The sequence below is a fragment of the Micropterus salmoides genome, unplaced genomic scaffold (assembly GCF_014851395.1).
Source record: "Micropterus salmoides isolate LMB-PRFRI ecotype aquatic unplaced genomic scaffold, ASM1485139v1 Ms_hic_scaffold_2, whole genome shotgun sequence".
Classification (NCBI taxonomy): Eukaryota; Metazoa; Chordata; class Actinopteri; order Centrarchiformes; family Centrarchidae; genus Micropterus; species Micropterus salmoides.
This window is the reverse complement of record NW_024041150.1, coordinates 8065006-8087061: the sequence shown is the minus strand read 5'-3', so window position 1 is coordinate 8087061 and position 22056 is coordinate 8065006. Positions and strand designations below refer to the sequence as shown.

The 22056-nt window shown below is 44.2% G+C and overlaps 1 protein-coding gene across 3 annotated transcripts in view; it reads right to left on the bottom strand.

Moving 5' to 3' along the window:
* LOC119911331 overlaps positions 1-22056 on the bottom strand; it is a 29324-nt gene that overhangs the window by 3078 nt on the left and 4190 nt on the right. The window contains exons 6-21 of one of the 3 annotated variants that reach the window (XM_038730173.1): positions 21623-21727; positions 21325-21543; positions 21094-21240; positions 20710-20976; positions 18336-18554; positions 16642-16788; positions 16320-16562; positions 14880-15056; positions 14519-14794; positions 12669-12773; positions 12377-12514; positions 11576-11683; positions 11156-11193; positions 8485-10981; positions 7372-7480; positions 41-1096 (exon numbers count right to left, since the gene is read on the bottom strand). In XM_038730173.1, coding sequence (XP_038586101.1) covers positions 498-1096; positions 7372-7480; positions 8485-10981; positions 11156-11193; positions 11576-11683; positions 12377-12514; positions 12669-12773; positions 14519-14794; positions 14880-15056; positions 16320-16562; positions 16642-16788; positions 18336-18554; positions 20710-20976; positions 21094-21240; positions 21325-21543; positions 21623-21727 — 5394 coding nt within the window. In that variant the 3' untranslated portion in view covers positions 41-497. Of the gene's footprint in view, positions 1-40; positions 1097-7371; positions 7481-8484; positions 10982-11155; positions 11194-11575; positions 11684-12376; positions 12515-12668; positions 12774-14518; positions 14795-14879; positions 15057-16319; positions 16563-16641; positions 16789-18335; positions 18555-20709; positions 20977-21093; positions 21241-21324; positions 21544-21622; positions 21728-22056 lie in introns of those variants that run through there. The other 2 variants (XM_038730175.1, XM_038730174.1) reach the window with 2 other exon arrangements.

The window sequence follows — 22056 nt, the reverse complement described above, 5'->3', positions numbered from 1 at the left end:
AATAAATAAAAGCACTAAAAAGAAGCAGCAGAAAAAAATCTACTTAACCATTTATTTTCAACCAAAAACAAATACAATGCAAGTTTATAAACTGATAAAAATGTTTATCATTTACCTAAAAATGGGTGTATATCTTCAAAAATGTCTCCACACACATTAACATTTACTTAACGGGCACTTTTCTTAGAAATTATGTTCATAACTGTAGGTTCTGACATCGGGTTTATTAAGATAGAAAGACGGAGAAACAGCAGATTAGTTCATATCGTATTTATTGTTTCAAGACGGACCAACATGTTCATTATGTACAACAGCTGTTCCTACATGGTAAGCTAAAACTGCTAACAAGAGCGGACACTTTCTAGATGGACTTATGAGCTTAAATGAAGTCGCTGCAGTTACTTGAATCAATGCGTCTGCCTAGCTATCATTAGAAATAAAAGAACATAAAAACAACAGAAAATAACTGATCCACCTCTTAACTTTTCTCCGAGGGCTTAGTTCACCTCCATCTCCCACTTCTCCAGAAAATCCTGCAGGTTCAGATTGAAAACATCGATGCCTTTGGGGGATAGATGGACGCCGTCGGCCCGATACAGACCCGTGTTTGCGCCGCACCTGATGTTGTCGTGTGTCAGCGAGGTGCCGCCCAGCTCTGAGATGATGTTTTGGATCCTGCGATTTACCGTGGTTCGGACCAGATCAACTTCGTGGCTGTCAGCGGAGTGGCGCCACACCCTCCGAGGGAGGATGTTGGACCACACAAGAATGCACTGCGGGAAGATGCTCCGCATAGAGGTCAGGTCCTTCTTGACTGAGGCCAGCAGCTCGGTGGGGCTGTCGGTGCTCAGGTCGTTACCGCCCAGGTGCATAATGAGGATGTCCGGGTTAGGCCAGGTAACCTTTAGCTGGTGGAGCTGGGGCAGGAGCTGAGGCCACGTCATGCCCTGGATGCCTTTCCACCAGATGGTGACTTTGCTGGGGTCCATGCCCAGCTGCATACCTACCTCCGGAGACTTGGCCCGTGACTCCGCCCAGTACACCAGCGAATGACCACAAATCCAAACGTTCTTGGGCTCGCTGCTGATTGGTTTGCCTAGAAATTTTAACAGAATACTTTTGTAAGTCACAAAGCCTTAAGAACCGTCTGCACTAGTGATGCCAAACTATGTCGTGCACTGGACTAATACGACTGCACATAAATTCTTGGGCTGGTTTCAAAAAGATCTACTAGACTGGTCTGCAGACCTTTGCTGGCGTTTGTTTCGCTCTGAGACTAGTTGGACAGTTATCAATGTTAAGTACACAGCTGTACAAACATTAAAAAGGGTCTTTGCCACTCTGGGCAAAATCCAGAGATTATAGATGGACAGACCTCCACTGATATCGAACATCTATGACTATAACTGCTGGGCTAAAGCCAGGAGATCTTTGTCAAACCAGAGTTGTTCTTTTTTAAAGGTTACCAATATTTGCGGTACTTTTAATACTTTGTGCTGTATTACCACTGTACACTTCTTAAACCATCAACCATCATTTAATGGCCTAAATAATTACTGCACCAGGAAAGTAAACCTAGTTCTGTACTTAACAGTTTAACTCTTTCCGTTGTGGGGATAACCCAAAAACTTATTGATGTAAAACCAAAAGACAACCTTACTGATGACAGAAAATGTTTGTGGTACATGCATCTTTGCTAGTATTTAATAACTTGTATGCACCACATTCAGTTTAATTTTAGAAACTGACGACAATAACATGCTGAATTTTAAAACAATGTCCCAGCTGATAAATCAATGCAATCAAGAGATCAAAATGATCACCTACCTTCACCGTCAAGACAATAAATGCCATTCAGCAAAGCACAACTTTTCCATTTCAAACCTTTCTGCATCACTTTAAGATAAAGCTGAATTTATGACAAAATACTTCACAGTAAAGATCTGAATAGCTTTGTATGACATTTAGCTGTGTATTCATATCGTCTCCCTAGCTAAATTATGCCTTATTTGTCTATGCTGGCTGTGTATGTGTACATAATACGGAACAAAAATGCCAACAAAGCACAAATGTCTTTTCAACTTCCAACTCTAAAAGTACAATACTTTGACTAACTTCTACTCTTCCTCATACCGTTTCTTATGGTCTGGAATGTATTCAGAGTCCAGTATTTCATTTAGAGAAAAGAAAATGGAATTAATCTCAAATAAAGTAACTGGATGTATGGCTTTATACTTAATTTTGTAAAAATTGGAAATCTGTTGTATGTTTCAAGTAGCAGACAATTGAAGTTGCCCTTTTATTGTGTCCCAAAATTAATATGTTGATCTTATGATAATGTGGGTATTAACACTGTTAAGAACCATGAGTGGGGAGGCTAGTGCATGGAGACTGATGGGTGTTTGAAAAATTGATTAAAAGGCCCATTCATCTGTAACATTTTAAAAATTGTCTGAGATTTTTTGTTTTCCATTTCTGTTCACTCACTCCATACTGGACCCCATCATCTCCACTAAGCTGATCTAGACTGGTAGTCTGGCAGTCAGTCCTGTGATAAGTCACAGCGACATGGCACATGTAAATGAAAGTTACCTGAGCAGCATATTTAAAGACAAAGATGAGACCCGCGATGTGATCACAGTGGATTTAAATGCGAATAAGTGAGCGGAGTGACAGATGGCCTACTGTTTGGGTGATGAAACTGCAAACGTTAGGTGTTCAGACACCAACTGAGACATGGAGGGCAGCGTTTGTCCTGATTCACAGACTGAAACATCAGCAAAACAGTTGACTAAAAACATTCCTGAGACTGGCAATATGTCTAAAAGTTAGCATATTCTAGTTATTCATATTCTAGCACCTGTTAGCATGATATCCTGTATTATCTTACATCTAAACATCCTATGAACATAAAAACTGACCATGTAAAGACCCCCAGATCTCAACCAGCAGGGTTGTAGTGCTGAAATCCTTGACACACATTTAAATCTAATATGTGTTCTGAAATAACCGATTTAACATTATTGGCTGAAGATAAAGCGATCAAATGGAAATGGACTGAAAGGACAGGCTTGTTCACAGCCATGGTCCCATTCACAGGTATTTACGTTGATAGCTCAAAAATAATGATGTGATATACATTTTCAGTGGGTACATTTAGCCCATGCTACATGTCACTTAAAATTATGGTTAAGAATTAGAATTATTCATTTATGTTAGGTATGGAGTTACTTACCGTGTTGACGAAAGACTACCAGTAAGTCATGTCTGAAATTACTAAAGTTAACGATATGCAACTGCCCTTAAATCTCTACATTAGCTTCCAGAGCTAACGTAGATAGTTTTACAGACTGGAAGGAAAAGGGAATTCAAAGCCTTGAATTGAAGTTAATGAGCTTAAGAAGTTATACACTTACTTAGTAGGCTAGGCTGATTAACAAGTTAACAAACTTAGCTTGGACAAGATGCTGCGTAACATTACTCAACATATTCTTAATAATGATCCTGACATTTAAAAGAAGCACTATAGTATTTAGAGTTGGACACTTACTGCGATAATGACAGACTGCTGATAAGTGACGTCTGATACAGTTAAGGTATCTGACTGAAGAGCCCTACGTGGGCTCAGATTTAAATCAGAAACCTGTCTGCAATACGGAAATGATCTCAGTGATGTGGGGATATCTTCAGACATCCCATCCTCGCCTCTGCTATCAGTGATGACCTCAGCCACACAATAACTCAATGACTTTAGCCTGGCCTAGCATAAATCAACTAAATGACATGGACTAAAACTGGACTAACAGTTATACAATTAATCAAAAGCATATGTTTAAATGTCGATACATTTAACTGTGCCACCAACTTCAGATGAAAAAGCTAGTGTGCATTACTTTAATTAGCAACACTACTTCCACACAGCTAACATAAGCTCTGCTGAAAGGCCAATTTTCTGTGTCGAGTCTATGCCGATACGTACCGTCATACCTGGTGTTGGTGTCAGTGTCTGCGTCACTCTACAGTGACGCCGCCAAAGCACTAGCTGGCAGTGGGCTTTCTATGTTCCCATTGTGTTGAGTTTCTTCTTTATCGTTGGTGTAGGCTACTATAAAACAATGGCGACAGAAACTGAGCAGATCATGTTGGAATTGGAGCTGATCGACGTTGAACAGCAGTTACTTTTTTAGGAAAATTACAGAAAAGCAGAGAAGAGAGAAGGCGTCAGAAGAGGTGGTATGTACAACTCTTGAACAGGGTGAGGGACAAGAACACGGAAATGTGTAGGCAGGAATGCGACGCTACTAAGCTGCGACCGGTTTTGTGAGCGTCAGGTTATGGCGTACCTACGGCATAGATTTGACGCAGAAGTATAAATTGGCCTTAAGAAACATGGCATTTAAATTTAATTACCAAATAAGTTATGTGAACTCATTTGTGACCAACAGTGGCATCACAACTCAAGGGACAGACTCAACCTGCCATAGCATAGATTCTGTTTTAGCTGTATTCTGTACTAGCTCTATTGTTAAAACAGTATTACCTGGCTGACAAACTGACAAAAAAAATCTTTTTACCTTGTAAAATACGAACTTCTTTCACTGTAAATGAATCAAACGCTTTGAGTAGTCACAATTACGAGGAGTCTTCTGGATCTTCTGTTAAATGTCACTTTTCTGGATATCCGGGAAACGCGGCTACACTCCATTCAGTTTGACACAAACAGAACTGAGCAAACTTGACTTACCCTGAACAGTTTTACTTGGACCTGGCACAAACACTTACCACATTTGCCAGTTTGCAAACTTATATCAGAATGCAAGCTGTTCTAACAGCTTCAGTTATGCCTGGACATGTGAGGACTTGATGTATAAAGGCTCAGTAAAACACTCGTAAGGCTTTCATGAACATGGCTTGCATTTCCGTTTGGTCGATGGACCAGAGTTCAAAAACTAGATGTTAAAAACTAGTTGTCTCTTTAAAAGGAAACAGTTGTTTGTAATTTCCCTGATGGAAGGACTGGTTGGATTTCACAGCTGTATGAAATGATGTGATCATCCAAAAAATGCAATTGTAATTTCTGAAAGTCGACGGCAAAACCACTCCTACAGTTCACATAAACCATTTTCTGGACAGAAATCAGTTTTTACCCTCTGAATTTTCATTATCGTATGTTAGTTTTGGAATGACCTTTATAGTTACTCCTAACAATACAACCCTAGATGTTAACATCTAGGCAGTTCTTACTAGACTGTTTCCTGGATTATTTAAGCCATGTCTGTAAAAGCCATCTAAACCTAAGAGACCTACTGTGTCCTGGACCAGATGTGTTCTTCATGCAGTCAGCATCAGGCTCAAAACATGACCTAATAAAGTTTTAGGTATTGTTTGAGTGTATTTCATGTCTTTGTTGTAGCAGACAATGTCAGCTACATAACCCGCTGGCATGAGCAAGCCACTAACCAATTTTAAGAAAGAATGATTTGTACTTATAAAGTTCTAAATACCTAGTGCTACTTCCAAGTACTACAAACAGTAGTACAGACTAAGCTGTTAGTGAGGCTTCCTCCTACATTATTATTCGTAGACAGCTAAAGCTAAGTTCTATGTTCGTTTAAACTGCAACATGGCGTTACAGGCTTTACTAACAATGAACAACCGATCAAATGCAAGCTTAGCAATAGCATTTTAGCTAGCTGTACTGGGTTTACACTCAGTGGTCACTGCTGAAGTACACGTTTCCAAGTGATTTAGGTAAAGATTTAGTTTGACAAATCGTCATCAGTATCCTTTAGCATCTCTCTAGATCAAAGTGTCCCCTGGACCATAGCTGTAGAGTTAGTTTTCCATATGAATAGACTCTTGAGTTCTAATGGCAAGCAGAAGTTCTACTGAAACAGGATGTATGTGTAGTGAAAGGTAGTCAATAATGGAACACAGAAATATTGGGTGTCCACGCAATCAAAGGTGTCCTATAGTTTTGGGGGACCACCTATCCCAACTTAAACATTATGAGATATACTAGGAGGTTAAAGTATAAGCACACTAGATGAAAACTATTTAAGGATAACATACCACTGGGGCTTAATCTTTTTGTTTTACACTGACACAAAGTCAAAGCCAGCAGTGTCTCAAACAAAACCCTCTTCAAGGTTACATGACTTGTCTTTCTGATGTTCTGAGACTGAACATGTCAAAACATATTTGACTGCTCTCATGAAGGTATTTCGGTTCTTGGATCCATACCAAAATATTCCATACATTGTAGTTTGGAAGATACCATGGCAGTTCCAGCTGTCTCACTGCAGGTTCCATCAAAGCGCACGAATGAGATTCACAATTTGGCGAAGGAAGATGTACCTCTGAGTGATCACTGAGTGTGTATCTGAATTTTATGAAGCCGAATACCCAAAACCCAGCAAAACTAACTTGTCTGAAAAGTATCACGGAAACTACATGTCTAGCTAACTTCTATGGCCAGGTCTCATACATAAATAATTTTTTGGTACTGACCAAAACTTTTCTGTAATTTCCAGTACTGAACGTCATCATGTACCCAAGCTGGTATCAAATGCTTGGTGAATTTCATAGCCTCACAGTAAAGCATTGTGATTAATTTGTTTAAATACACTAATCAATTAAAGTTATATAAATAAAATAAAGTTTTGCATTTAGAAGTGTCAAACAATACTTATACTTGACCTCTCCTAATCTCATCTGACTATCTACTGTAGCACTCAAACGGGTTCCTTTAAAGCTAGACACCAATGGAGTAACATGAAGAGGAAAAAGATGTTACTTTGTGGCGTTGAGATTGCAGTTGGCTTCTTTTCTTGATTGCTGGGACGAACCGCTTGGCTCAGGTAACATGTGCGGCAGAAGAGCGACTGACCTTTGTGGCGCTGTAACGCACTCAAGATGTCTAGGTAATCTTGAAGGCAGTTTACAGCTCCTTGTCACTCACCTACCATCTTGTGTAAATCTACAGTGAGAGCGCAAGATCACCTCAACGGAGAAGTATAAATCTAGCTTAGCGGGAAAATTAGGCCTTGCTAATGATACGTTTACTTCAGATAGATCTAGACAAAACTTAACATATCTACTCTAATCAATAATGTCTGGCTAACCATTAATCTGGCTCAAAGTACCTGTCTGGTTAAAGAAAAAGAAAACAAGGTGTTTATCTTCTGTCTTTAGCCCTAAAAGTAACCTAAATGGCATGCCGCTGTAAAATGTTAACTTGAAAATGCATTTATATTTTTGAAGAACTAGCACGCAGAGAACATAACCTTACTGGAAGCTTTACTCACAAATGCCTGTAAATCAAAGGTTGCTAGTTAAGTTTAATTTATGTAATTAACAAAGTTCTGATACCTGGAAGGATCAATGTGCCATCCTTGTTCTTCTCTCCTTTCCTACGGGCTAGCATCTCCTTGTACTGCTGCTCCCTCTTTTCCAAAACCCGCTGGTTATACATGTCCAGCTGCAACATAAACAAATACAAATATAAACAAATGCATTGTCATGGCTTTATCTTATGCAGGTGAAACATGGCAGTGTTCATTGTTTCTAAGGTTTATTAAGTGCACAAGTGTGTTTATATTACCTGGGAATTAGGCGTGGGCGGTATGGCCAAAATCTTTTATCATGGTATGTGTCATTTTAAATCAAGGTAATGGTATAACTCATGATACAGTAACTAATGATGCAAGAAACTAGCCCTGATGTGCTACATAGCTTGCCCCGGATTTATAGCAGAGAGACTAGTTGCAGTAGCAGTGTTTCCCCTCGGTCTGCTTAGGGGCAGGTGGAGAACATTTAACTGTCAGGGTTCAGAGACAAAACAACTGTCATCATTAGCTTAAGCCTATGGCATATTACACGGCATAAAATAGCCTAGTGGCTAGCGGAGTGTTCCTCTACACATAGCTAAAAAAACATACATTACATATTATTGATACTATATCTTACTCACTGTTGGTTTAAGTCACTGCATTTCCCAGCAGAGTACCACAGTTGAAAATTAGCCGTATGCATGAGTAGTCATTAACCCCAATAACTTAAAGCAGGGGTGCTGGACTTTTACATATAAATGAACGTCTGTTACACTCAAGTCCTAACCGAACGAGTTCACGCAGCCTCAAGCCTATAACCGGCAGGTAAATCGCTGTTTTCGCAAAATGACGGAGCGCAAGGCAAAGGCAGGGATAACGTTATTGCTAAATCTCTACCGGTGGTCACATTTCTACCTCAGGAATACATGCACATAAATTAACACAGATGCAGATGCAAATCTTTAACAAAGAAGAATCAGTTATCATCTTGTAGGAATTGTACTTCAGCAGTCAACACCCCCCCCAGTGCAATATAACACCGTTACCTCTTCCCAAAGCATTATCTTAATTCTTGACTATATCCAACACTACCTGTTTACTTTTACTTTACATAAGTAAAATATGAGTACAGTAGTGCCCCAGCTGATCATACCTTCTCCTTCTGCTTAGTCTTTATCTCATCATCTGTCTCAGCAGAGGTCGGAGAACTGGAGGATGATGGAGACTCTGTAGGTAAACTGAACTGGACTGTTTTGACAGGTTTGGCTGGTGGCTGCACAGCCAGAGATTTCACCGTCTCAATGACCTTCAGGCATCTGGCAACTGTTGTAGAGATGGTTGACTGGTCACCACAAGTAGGACTTGATGTTGCCGGTGTTGTTGGTGTTGACGCGGCAGTGGTTAAAGGCTGCAAAGGACTGGAGGAGTTGATGGATGAAGCTGTAGGAGGCTGGCCAATAAAAGGAAAGACTGCATTACTGGGGGGTGGAGTGAAAGGAGGTTGTACAGGAGAGTACCGGGAAGGAGTTCCAGGAGGGGGTCCTGGAGGAGACTGTGCAGGACGCCGTGGAGGAGGTCCAGGAGGGGGTCCTGGAGGAGACTGTGCAGGACGCCGTGGAGGAGGTCCAGGAGGGGGTCCAGGGGGAAGTCCCACAGGAAGTCCAAATCTTTGGGGTGGTTGACCAGCTGCAGGAGGGGCTGGAGTGCCCGTGCTGGGGGTTGTGGAGCTCTGTGCTGGGAGAATCTGGGTAGAGACACCAAGGGTCCAGTTGAGTGGTGGGGGTGGATGTTGGTAGTGAGCAGGAGGAGGCCCAGAAGGTGGTTTCAGAGGAGGAGTGGTTGAGGGTGCGCTCCCCATTGTCTTGGTAAGACTCTGCAACTGTTGTGCCTTCTTTAGTGCCTCCATCTCCTGCTGGTCCAGGAATCCTTCATACTCCGAGACTGCTTTATGGCTGCTGAGTGGCTCCAAACTGGAGGACCTGGCGTTAGAGGGGGAATGGATGTGATCCAATTCGACAGAACCGGTTCTATTTATTCGCAGTTCTTCCCTTGGGGATGACAATGTCTCTCTCTCTGTGGATGAGGACTTTGGGCTATAGATTTTCTCTTGGGCTCGACTTGCCAGTTTGGACACATCTCCTGAACTCAGCTTCAGGCCAATAGTACGGAGCAGACTCTGGATCTTGTCATAGGGCTCCGTCTTGCTCTTTGGTTCCTCGCTTATCCTCTCTACTGAGGACCGTTTAGGGTTAGTTTGGTTATTTTCCCCTTCTCGAGCGAGACTGCTGGTGGGTTGCTCCTGAGCCAATCCCACAATCCGAGAGAAACCCCTGCCATCTTGAAGTGCCCGCTCATGAGGCAAAAGGTCATCATTCACATAAACCGGTTCTGATTTCTTTTCAGCATCCACCTTTTTATTAAGCATATCAAGAAAGCGATCAAGGGGCTGTTTCTCAGCTGGAGGTGACTGGCGTGGAGTTGTGTTCTTCAGTCTGGGAGAAGGGCTTCTTGGAGGCGGTTCTGTGGGAGAAGGAGGTTTGAAAGGGGGTTGGGAAGATGAAGAGGCAACACTGTGCATCAAGGGAGATTGGGTGGAGGCAGCAGGAACTCGGCCAGACTGAGATGATGAGGGACCAAGGGGTTCTGGAGACTGGCTACGTTTGACAGGACGATATGGATCGTAAGGTTGGTCGGCACATGCTGGGTCATTGTAGCGATCGTCATAGGGCTCATCATAAACATCATAGCGATCTGTGTATCGCTGGCTAGCAGACGAAGGGCCAACATAGGGAGCTTCACTATATAGTCGATTTTCATAAGGGCGGTCACCATAGGGACGGTCACCATAGGGGCGATCGGGGTAGGGGCGGCTAACGTACAGATCACCGTAGGGGTCACCGCACCGCCGATCTTGGTAAGGACTGTATGACCGGTCATAATAAGGATCATCATAGGGATGAGGAGGACGATGGTGGAACTCCGGTCCCTCTGGTCGTTTCTTCAGGATGGACCGGACTGGTTTGTACTCAGCGAGTGGGACGGCGATCCTGCCATGGTCGTAGTCTATGCAGGTTCTCTGTCCAGGGTCAAGTCCTCTGGGGTCCACCAGAGACTTTTTGAAGGCAATCATCTCGTTCAGCTCCTCCAGCTCCCGCTTCTTCCTCGCCAGCTCGTCGTCCATGACTCCAACACGTCTGGGAGGAGGGCTCAACTCCCTCCTCCTTTTGTGACTATCTTCTCTCTCTTTGCTGATTTTGCTCCTCTTCTTGGCAGCCCTGTCCTTGCTTCTCTCCCTGCTCCTGCTGCGGCTCCTGCTGGAGCTCTTGCTTCGGCTGCGACTCCTGCTGCGGCTCTTGGTGCGCCTCTTTGACCTCTCTCGGCTTCGCCTGCTCCTGCTGCCTTTGCGGTCACGGTCAACGCTGGTGCTCGATCTCCTTTTGATGATACGTCCAAACTGGTCTCTGGGTGGACTCTTGCTCCTACTTTTACTCCTGGCCCTACTCCTACTCCTGCTTCTGCTCCTACTTCTGCTACGCCCGTATTTATGCCGTGTGGCACTGTAATCCCTTCTGCTGATACTGGTCTTGTTGTCCTGCGTTCTAAGATTTTTCACCACTGCCTTCAGCTTGTCCGTCTCTGGTTTTTCTTTCCTGAAATATAACGTTGTTTTGCTCATTAGAATAATTTTACAAAATTTCTATACCAATTTGAAATAGGTCATTATTATTTTTATATATATAAAAATTGGTAAACATATGTGTATGGCATTCTTCTCTGCACACTTGATCATGTTCGAACATAACAGAAATAAATTCATTACTCACTCCGTGTCTTCCAAAGCTTTTGGTAGCTTGATGGTCATCTACCAAAGGAGATAAACACATATTAGGCTAAGTTAGAAAAATAAATACCTCTGCCGACATTGCGAGACAAAAATGCCTCATCATATGTTAAATTCACACAGAACTGGTAAACAGAAACTGGTAAATTAATTTAGGTGACGACTCTTCTCTTGTTAATATAATACAAATAATTTGCATATCAATTTATGTGATGTATGATAACGGCATGTATAACGCTAAAAGCAAAATAGTGGAAAAGTCCAGGAAAATAAAATTTAAGCATGAATTCTGTAATTTTACGTTTGATGAGCCCAGATGGATTTGAAAAAATGAATTAACAACAAAAAACCTAGAAATAGCGATTCCTTTCTTCTCACATCATAAATATATAAGTATCCTTACCTTTGCTTTGTTGGCCCCGACACGGCCCAATTTACGGATGGGAAGGAAAACGCTCTCGGTATAACGCTTTATCCTAATGGCCTGGTTACCCCCCTCTGCCGTTTCATGCTTGGAGAAACAATAACGGACATGTTTTTACTCAGAAATATTCAAGATAAAATACATCATTTAAACCAGGACACCAGAGTTCCATAACCAGTATTTTAGTGATTAGAGTGTTATCAGACCTCACTATCCGAAACTACAGACTTTCTGGAAGGAGTGCTTGCTTGCTGCTTTTCAGAACTTGTTCACTTGTAAATATCTTTAAAATTGACATCAGAATAGAAAATACGAGCAGCTACGTTACATAGCTGTTGACCTATTGGGGGGAAAAGACTGCTTTATTTCTTCATGGGAAGAAATTCACACAGACTGCTGATTTTTACTTCACAATCTGAAGTTAGGAAGTTATTCTTCTGAAAGCCTTGAACTTGGATAACATCATGTAAATCAAACTTTCAGACACACAGAAGACTCATCTTACCTGACATTAAAATATCAATTGGTAAACCAGTGCAAAACTTCAAATGATGTGATGAAGAGATGAGTGAAGTCCTCACATTAGTGGTTGGTCGTGGTTCTGACTCACCTGCAGCCACAGGGTCTGGGTAGGTCTGATTATGAATATCAACGAACTCTGGCTTCTTGTCCTGAGGATATCTGACTTTCTGCAGTATTTATTTGTTTCTAAAACCTAACCCTCCTTTTAAAAAAGCACCACAGCCACAAGAACTATAACTGAAAATGAGGAAGACTCACCGGGACGACGCTGAACTCGACGTTCTCATTCAGCTTCAGACTCTTCTTCTCTATTACCTCGGACATGTGGAAGTAGAGTTGAGGGTTCTGAGGACACTTGATGAGCCCGGAGTCGTCTGAGAACTCGATCACGATGCCCTGGTTATTAAAAACACATCCAGCACACAAACTGTTAAACAGTTCACAGGGTTTCATCCAGTCCCAGTTTGATTTAAAAGCTGCTCTGACTCAAACTCTGCAAACCAAACTTGCTAGCCAACAATGTGAGGAGAAGGTAGTTTAAAAGTCTTACGTGTCGACGTTGTTCGATGGACTCTTCGAAGGATTCGGGGAGGATTTCCACGTAGGTCGCTCGTTCCTCTTTGGTCTCTCGATGGGTGGCGATGTTGAAACGCACCTTCACAGATCAGACAACGTTTAGGAGCAGTTCAAGCTGCTGTACAAACGTTTCTGAGGAAACAGCACAGAGCTCACACAAACCTAATTTAACCAGAAATAGCGCGGTACTACCAGCTACTGTCACGTTAGCCGTTAGCCAGAGTTGGCTGATGTCTATCAAAGGTGGTGTGTGTGGTGATAAAATAAACCCGAAAGTGTCACATTTCCACTATCAGTCAAAAGTTTAGACACACTTAGAAACGTTGTTGTTTTGGAATGAAAAGAACATTTTTGTCCATTAAAATAAAATCGGTCAGAAATACAGTGTAGAAAGTGTTAATGTTGTAAGGTAGGTTATACTTTATTGTCACATACATGTAGTGAAATCCAACCTTCAAGGGAGCAGTGGGCAGCCGCTGTGCAGCGCTGGGGGACCAAGTCCAGATCTTTATCAGTGTCTGGTCAAAGGCACTGACTGAAGAACCCAACATGTTTTTGAGGGTGGGGGAAGCCGGAGCATCTGGAGAAAACCCACGCAGACACGGAGAGAACATACCAACTCCACACAGAAAGGCCGGGTCACAGTGCTATCCACTGGACCACCGTGCCGCCCAAATGACCCTTGCTGCTGCAAACGGCTGCTCGCCTTCTAGGAACAGTATCTTCCAGCCAATAAAAAGAACAAAGATTATGGCTGAATCTTTTCTTTTCTTGAGTTTTTCTCTGCCACTCTGCCCTGAAGGCCAGCATCCCGGTGTCGCCTCTTCACTGTTGACACCGAGTACTATTTATTGACGCTGCCAGTTGAGGACCTGTGAGGCGTCTGTTTCTCAAACTGGACCCTCTAATGCGTTTGTCCACTTGCTCAGTTGTGCACCAGGGCCTCCCACTCCTCTTTCTGGTCTGGTTAGAGCCCGTTTGTGCTGTTCTGTAAAAGAGGTAGTCACCTTAACCCTAACCCCTTGGCAATTTCTCACATGGAATAGCTTCATTACTCAGAACAAAAACGAGTTTCAGAAGAAAGTTTCAGGCTGTTTTGAGCCTGTGATGGAACGCACAGCTGCAGATACTCAACTTGTCTAAAGAAGGCCAGTTTTATATCTTCTTCAATCAGCACAACAGTTTTGAAGCTGTGCTACCGTCATTGATTCAGGAATCGCAGAAAAGCCGGCAACACTCCCTCTTGAGGCGCATTTACAGAATTTCCCCTCGGGGATCAATAAAGTATTTTGGATTCAGACTGTGCACAAAGAGAAGCTATTTACAGACGGCAGCGTTTCAGTGTGTTTGTGTGAGAGAGGGAATCCATGCGCTCAAATATGATTTTACTCATATTAAATAGTATGTGGCGAGTCGTGTCCATGAATGGGAAACACTGCAGTGTGGTGTCGATTCTAGACACTGTTTTTATGTCATCTTAGTTCTGATCAGTGAAACAAGCCTAGTCTACACTGTATTTCTGATTAATGGGATGTTATTTTAATAGACCAAAATGTGCCTTTCATTTACAAACTTCTAATTGTGTCCAAACTTTTGACTAGTAGTGTAAATTTAACAGTTATAATAATATAAACTGTGATTTCACTAGTTTCTATCGAGTTGCTTTATTTCTCAATACTGGAAATGTCCGTAAAATGATGTCATGACGGCAGGAAGGCAGCCGTTTTCTCTCTGTAGCTGCATTCATCCTTCATTGTCTGTAAAGGGGAAACCCGTCTACAGTTTCCATCCTGTTCTTATGTTAGTCTGTTTTGAGTCTCCCACCTTGTCTCCGTCCAGCATGGTGGCGGTGGTCAGCAGGTCGGTGGGACCGAAGGGAAGCTGTTTCTGTTGGCCGTCGATGGTCATCACCAGTCGACCCATCTCCGGGTCCGGAGCGCCGTCGCCCCCTGCGGCAGCTCCACCTCCAGCTTCAGACGACTGATCCTTCTCCGCCTCCTCCTCCGGCTCCTTTTTAATCTGCAGCTTTCCCTCCTCTCCTTCAGGTTTCCCATCCGCCTCTGCCTTCTCACCTTCATCATCTGTTTTCTCCTTTTTGATCTGAAAGAGAAAAAAAAGTATTAATGGATTCTTTATTTTCTGGAAAAGTCACAAACTGCAGAACTTTTCCAGACTCTTTCTGTACCTGTGCGAGGAGAGTTTGTCCGCCCTCAGTTCCTCCTCCTCCTCGTTCCTCCCCCGGCTCCTTCTTGATCTTTCTTACATTTTTGGAAATGGCTTTGAGGACGGTGCCTTCAAATCGCTCCTTGCTGATGTCGTCCAGCGTGTCGGGGTCCCTCATTGTGAAGCCGAGCGGCGTCCACTGCAGGGCGACAGAAGTCAGAAACACTTCAGTCTGATTAAAGCGCTTGGAAAAGGAAGAAGAGAGAAACGGGTTTAAACTGGTTTAAGCTTTAAAAGTTAATAAGAAATGTGAAAACTGCTGAAGAGTGTGGACAAACTTACAACGTAAATAAGCTGTGTAATGAACATCTTGTTATTAATCGTACAGGTTGGAGTTATGAAGTCAAAAACTGAACTCAATCTTAAACTTCACTCTTAAATAAACTCAACGGCTCGGTATTCTCAGAATAGACATGATGGCAGAGGCTGCGAAAGAGACTGAAGACGTCGGAGGAACAAGGACAAGAGTAAATATCAGACTGGCTTTTACTGGTTGAGCTAAAAGAGCGAAAGGCTGCAGGACAGACGGCGAGCTGGCCTTCTTGGACTAGTCAGTAATAACTTATTAGCTGCTCGCTCTGTCTTCTGTTGTCGCACTTGCTTGATGTCTGTTGGCAACTTAATAGTTATTGATCGTAATGTAATGTGATCATAAGAAATGCACATGTACAGCTTTTACCATGTCGCTGAATTACACTGTGAAACTGGTGGGACGCCACATCATAGTCTTATCCATTGCGCCATCGCCACATCACACTAAAAACATCTTACATAATGTTTAACTAAAGTCAACCTTAAAATAAACTCAAACTAAACACTACGGCTGCAGCAAACGATTCTTTTGTATTCAAAGCTTCTATAGGTTATTTCAATGATTTATCGATGCTTCGTTTAAGAAGTACTTTTGCATGGCGGCGGCGCCCCCCCGGTAACGGGATCAGCTGTGCACGTTTATAGGTGATAGATATTTATTAGTCCTTTTGGAAATTCAGTGTCATACAGCAAACATCAGACCAACAACCAGACAGCTGCAAGTTACACAAGCTACAAGTTATACTAAAGGCTCGACTACACATTGTCCCTGCGAAACACTGTGCTATTTAGTTACATGGATTATACGAAGCATCGATGACTTTTATTAAATCTACTTAATCTAATCGTTTCAGCCCTACTAAACACTTAACTTTAACAAATTTAACTAAACCTCAAAGTAAACTCAAGCAAAATGAACTTAAAAATAAACCTTAAACTCCTGAATTTGACTGAATTGTGTTTTTCTTTTGCCTTCTGGGACAGGTTGTAGTTTATTTGACCCTGAAGTTCCCAGCAGGTGTTACAGATGTGTTTTATGTGTAAATGTGTGAAACTAAAATCTGTGAGTGTCTCCTGTTCTGCTTCTCACTTTGCATTTGGCCGCTGCCAGCGCCGCCGCCACCTCCTCCTTCTTCTTCCTCTCCGCCTCTCTCTCTCGTTCCTCCTCTAACTCCTCCCTCCTCTTCCTCTCCTCCTCCTCTCGCTTCCTTTTCTCCTTTTCCTCCTGCTTCTTCTTCTTCTCCTCCTCCCCCCGTCTTTTCTGCTCCTCCAGGATTTGGTCCTCAATCCTCTTCGTCCTCATCAGCCTGATCGCCCTCTTTCCAGTTTTCACCTGTGGAGACAGAACAACGGCGTCAGGAAATGAAACGTCTTCACTTCCTGTCCTCTGGTCCAGCGTCCGGCAGACTCACCACGGCCACCGTGAACTCCACCTCCTTGTGGATGTCTGCGGTGCTGAACTCTGTGTCGCTGAAGTTCTCACAGACGTCGAAGGGAAGCTCTCCGTGCTCCTCAGAGTTCACGATGCCTTCTTCAGCTCCCAGACAGGTGATGATGCCCTGAAAGACACAACCAGAACAAAACGTCAAGGGTTGGCCGGAGGCGCCGCTGTCTGAAGGGTTGGCAGGGGGGCGCCGCTGTCTGAAGGGTTGGCAGGGGGGCGCTGCTGTCTGAATTGTTGGCAGGGGGGTGCTGCTGTCTGAAGGGACAAAACGTAAAGGGTTGGCAGGGGGGTGCCGCTGTCTGAAGGGTTGGCAGGGGGGCGCTGCTGTCTGAATTGTTGGCAGGGGGGTGCTGCTGTCTGAAGGGACAAAACGTAAAGGGTTGGCAGGGGGGCGCCGCTGTCTGAAGGGTTGGCAGGGGGGTGCTGCTGTCTGAAGGGACGGAGCCGTGTTTGTATTACACCTCTTTTAGGGCCCTTTCACAGCTGAAGGTCTGCACCAAGGTCTAAAACAAAGTTCATTTTTTAATACATTTGGTTAGTTTTGGTTTGGTTTCACTTTGCAGTTCTGCGAGTGCACTAAAGAAATCATTTCTGTGGGCTGCTTCTCGTATACTTGACACTGACTGTTTAGTAAACGGACATGCGCATGAAGTCAGTATTTGACAAGAATGAATGAACAGATGAATATCGTTGCCACCATAGTGTTATTATGGCATTACTACCTGCAGCACCAGCTGTACTCGATTTGATAATCAGTTCCAGACCAGCCTTGGCTCAGGAACGCCTGTTTTGCTTAATGCCACGCTGATTAAAACCTGCCTCATCTGTGTATCGCCTGACACCGTCACAAGTTTGGGATCATTTCAAGCCAACAGGAAACAGCAGCTCTGTACAGTGAGTAGGGCTGAAACGATTCATTGATTAAATCGATTACTTTAATCCATATAGCGCACAGTTTCGCATTGACATTTATTACTGTTGCACATCGCTGTGTGAACACGACGGGAATTTGATGCAGCTGTTTACAAAGTGGAGGAAGAGAGAGAAAATAGTCAGGGACAAAGAAGAAAGCGTCCAAAGTCTGGGATTATTTCAAGCTAAATAAACAAACAACAACTCTGCAAAGTTACAGTCCGTCCACCGTAAAATTAAACTTATGTGGCCTTCCACAACAGCATGAAGGCACCTGATCAGAAAGTAGCCAGTGTTCTGCCAGCGGACCTGTTTCAAGGTAACAGTAACTTTAGCATTTAACTGAAATCATGATTGATTGTTGAGTTGAAGCCAAAAGACGCCGCGATCCTCAGCTGAAAATGTGCACATTTGCGTTTGTTGTTCTCCTGGTTGGACCGTGAGTTTGGGTTGTAACGTCACAGTCAGGAGTTAACTGGGTGTCGGGGAGCTGCACCTCAGTATAACTTGTAGAGCACTCGGGTGATGTTTGTGTTGGTAAAGCAGTTGTGTGTTTGTTGGTCTAATGTTTGGTGTATGATACACTATGAATTTCTGAAAGGACTAATAAATATCTATCATCTATCAACGTCACAGCTGATCCCGTTACCGGGGTGGGGGTTCTCTTCAGTGTCTCACTTCCTGTTGGATAATAAAGTTAAATCGATCAGAATAAGGTCCACTATATGCAAGATGCAGACGTGAGGTTACCAGCTCTCTCTTCTCTTTGGTGTAGCTGAAGGTGAACGGGATTTTGGGCTTGATGTTGGCAGCTCTCCTCTTTCTGGTCACCATGTCGACCAGCAGGTTGATCAACACGTGGTCATTCTTCAGGAGCGTGACGCCACAGTCCCGGTGGTCGAAGGTCACGTTGGTCCGGACGGGGCCGATGTTGGCGTGGATCTGACCCGGGTAACCCTGCATGGTGGGCTACAAAGAGAGCGGTGTCAGGGCGCAGAACGCCGTGTTGGACGCCACAAACTGAAGGATCGGCTGCAGGCGAGGTTCATTCAGCAACAACAACAATAATAATAATAATAAAACAATAGCCTCATTCAGCACGAGCATCTGTTCATACGACTTCTGGAGAATTTCCCATCAGTGGAACCAAGTACGTTTACTCAAGCGCAGTACTTCAGGTACTTGTACTTTACTTGAGTATTTTCTTTTCGTGCCACTTTACACTTTCTGCTGCAGTACATCTCAGAGTACTTTAAACTGCATCTCTGATGGCTTTAGTTACTTCACAGATTAAAACATGTTTTGTTATAAATTAAACAGTTTGTTAAATTTGCAGATGAAACTTTTAGTCCTTTAATCAGACATGCAAACATTGTTCTGGTGTTTCAGCTTCAAAGATTCAATGCAGCATTGTGTTAATTACTCTTCAGTGTTTCTCCTGGAGCTGTAGCAGCAGAGGTGAAGCTAATTATTTTTTGTGCAATAGAAAAGTGCACCCCGCTTTATATCTGATTTAAAAACATGTATGAGGGCTCCTACCTCAAGAAAATGTTGTGTTCTCCAATAGAAATATGCCATTTCACATCATTCTGGACCATTATCATCATTTACATATCATTTCTGTGTACAAACAGCTGGAAAGCTAAACCTGCAGAGGAGGACCTATAATCATTAGAGATGCACCGAAGTGAAAATTCTCTAGTCGAAATCAAATTTTTCAAAACTTTCAAAAAACTTTCCCCAATAACGAACAAGGTTTTTCACATTTATTGACATTTCCCCACTGCATTAATTGAACAGTCAAAATGTGCTTTTTCCTCAGTGTTTCCCACAGGATGTGGAGAGAATATCGTGGGGGTGCCCGGAGCCCGAGAGGGGCCGGTAAAGTAAATTACATGAGTCCATTTACTTTTAATAGACACATGTAATATGTTTTATACTTGCTGTGAATATTATCCAATTAATCTTATTTCCATCCTGTACAGACGCCTTATTTTGAAAACCGGACGTTGTCACGTGTTTCCTCCTTGCGCTAAATCCATCCAGTCCGACCCGGTTTGATAAAGAAGAGTTAGAATTTAAAATCATTCTTCTTGCCTACAAACCTCTTAATGGTCAGACACCATCTTATCTTAAAGAGCTCATAGTACCTTACTACCCCACCAGAGCACTGCGCTCCCAGAATGCAGGGTTACTTGTGGTTCCTAGAGTCTCCAAAAGTAGACTAGGAGCCAGAGCGTTCAGCTATCAAGTTCCTCTCCTGTGGAACCAGGTTCCAGTTTGGGTTCAGGAGGCAGACACCATCTCCACATTTAAGAGTAGGCTTAAGACTTTCCTCTTTGATAAAGCTTATAGTTAGGGCTGGCTCAGGTGAGTCCTGAACCATCCCTTAGTTATGCTGCTATAGGCCTAGACTGCCGGGGGATTTCCCATGATGCACTGAGCTCCTCTCTCCTCTACTTTCTCTCCCTCTGTATGCAACCTTATCCCATTATTGCATGTTACTAACACAACTTCTCCCCTTTCTGGTAGTCTTGTGCTTTCTCGTCCCTCTCCTCTCTCCTCCTATCACTTCCTGCAGGTGTTTCTGGCTCTGGAGCTGTGGAGTCTGGATCTGTGGCTGCGGGTCACCTGCTGCCCCCGTGTTCCTGCTCGACACCCTCTGCTGCAACGACTATTGTTACTATTGTTATTATAATCATTAACATTACGATTGTTATCATTAACACTATTATAAATATCTGTACCATTTTTCATTTAGTCTATAGCAACATCACCTTTACTGTCTGTACCTCTGTGTGGATATTGTGTAGGCTGCCTCCCTCCCCTCTCTCTCTCTCCCCTCCCTCCCCCCTCTCTCTCTCTCTCTCTCCCCTCCCTCCCCCCCTCTCTCTCTCTCCCTCCCTCCCCTCCCTCTCTCTCCCCTCCCTCCCCTCCTCTCTCTCTCCCCCCCTCCCCTCCCTCTCTCTCCCCTCCCTCCCCTCTCTCTCTCTCTCTCTCTCCATCCATCAGGTGTTCAGAGTTGCACAGGTAACGTTAGGAACACGCTGTGACCTCCACTGTGTGTTTAATCGGAGGATATAAAGTACAACAGGGGCCTTTTACTGCGTTACACTCGACTCACCGTGGGCTCGATGATTGGCTGGCTGACGATGCCCTCGTACAGCTCCGGGTCCAGGACTCTGGTGGGCCCCAGCTCCAGCCTGGGTGCGGCCTTAACTTTCACCGACTTGGAAGAGTCGTCTCCACTGTCGCCGTCTGTGTTTTGGGCCTCGGCCTCTTCGGAGGTGGCGGCGACGGCGGCGGCAGCCGCGGCTGTGGCGGCGCTGAACGTCAGGAGGAGGGGCTCCTTCACCCGCCGGATCCTGATCGCTCGCTTACCCGCTTTCCGCTGAGGAGAACCAAAAAAGAGTTTGATGTTAGAGTCCGTTAAACAGAACAGGAAGTCTGGAGCTGCCGGAGAAGGTCAAAATAAGCCCCGCCCCTGAGCGGCAGGAGGAGGCCTCACCGTGAGCAGGGTGAACTCGACCTCCTCGTTGATGTCCTCGGCGTTGAACTCAATGTCGCTGAAGTTCTCCTTGACGTCGAAGGGAAGCTCGCCGTGCTCTTCCGACTTGATGACGCCCTCGCTGTCCTTAAGGCTGATGATGACGCCCTGCGGCGAAGGAATAAAAAAAACATCAAGTCAGAGACAGTCGAGGAAGACGAGCGTGCTGACAGGAAGGCGAGCGGCTCTGACCGTCTCCCTGGTCTCCTTGGTGAGGCTGAAGGTGGCGGGGATCTGGGGCTTGATGTTGGTGGCCCTCCTCTTCTCCGTGACGATGTCGGTCAGCAGGTTGATCAGCACCTGGTCGTTCTTCAGCAGCGTCACCGTGCTGTCCTTCCTGTCGAACGGCAGGTTGGTCCTCAGGGGCCCGATGTCCACGTGGACCTGCCCGAGGTAGTGGCGCTCGCCGGGCTGCGGATCGACAAAAACAGGGGGGGTCAGAGGCCGGCGGAAACGGGAAGCTGTGACGGGTGAAGATGTCTGAACTGACCTGAGGCTCCACGAGGGGCTGGCTGACCACGGCCTCGTAGATCTCCGTGTCCACGTTCTCCGTTCCACCTGGAGCCACTTTCACGTCCGTCGCTATCAGACTGTTCTGCTTCCAGACAAAACGGCGTTACCAGAACACGAGCATTTAAAACCTGTTTCAGAGTGATCATTTTTATACAGCAGGTAAAAACGTGGACGTGTTTTCTTTCAGGCTGGAGGAAAGAAAACACAGTTTGTCTCGTCTGCAGAGCTGAAAGTTAACTTTTAACTTTATCAGTTTGACGTGTTCGATGTTGCTGCTGTTAAAGTCTGATCAGATATCGGCTGCGTAAATACTGATCAACATAAATTATGGAATTTTACAGTACGCATCTTTGAAGGCAGTTTCTTCCTCCGAGCCTGAAGTCTCCTCCTCAGCAGCTCTCGCAGACTGGA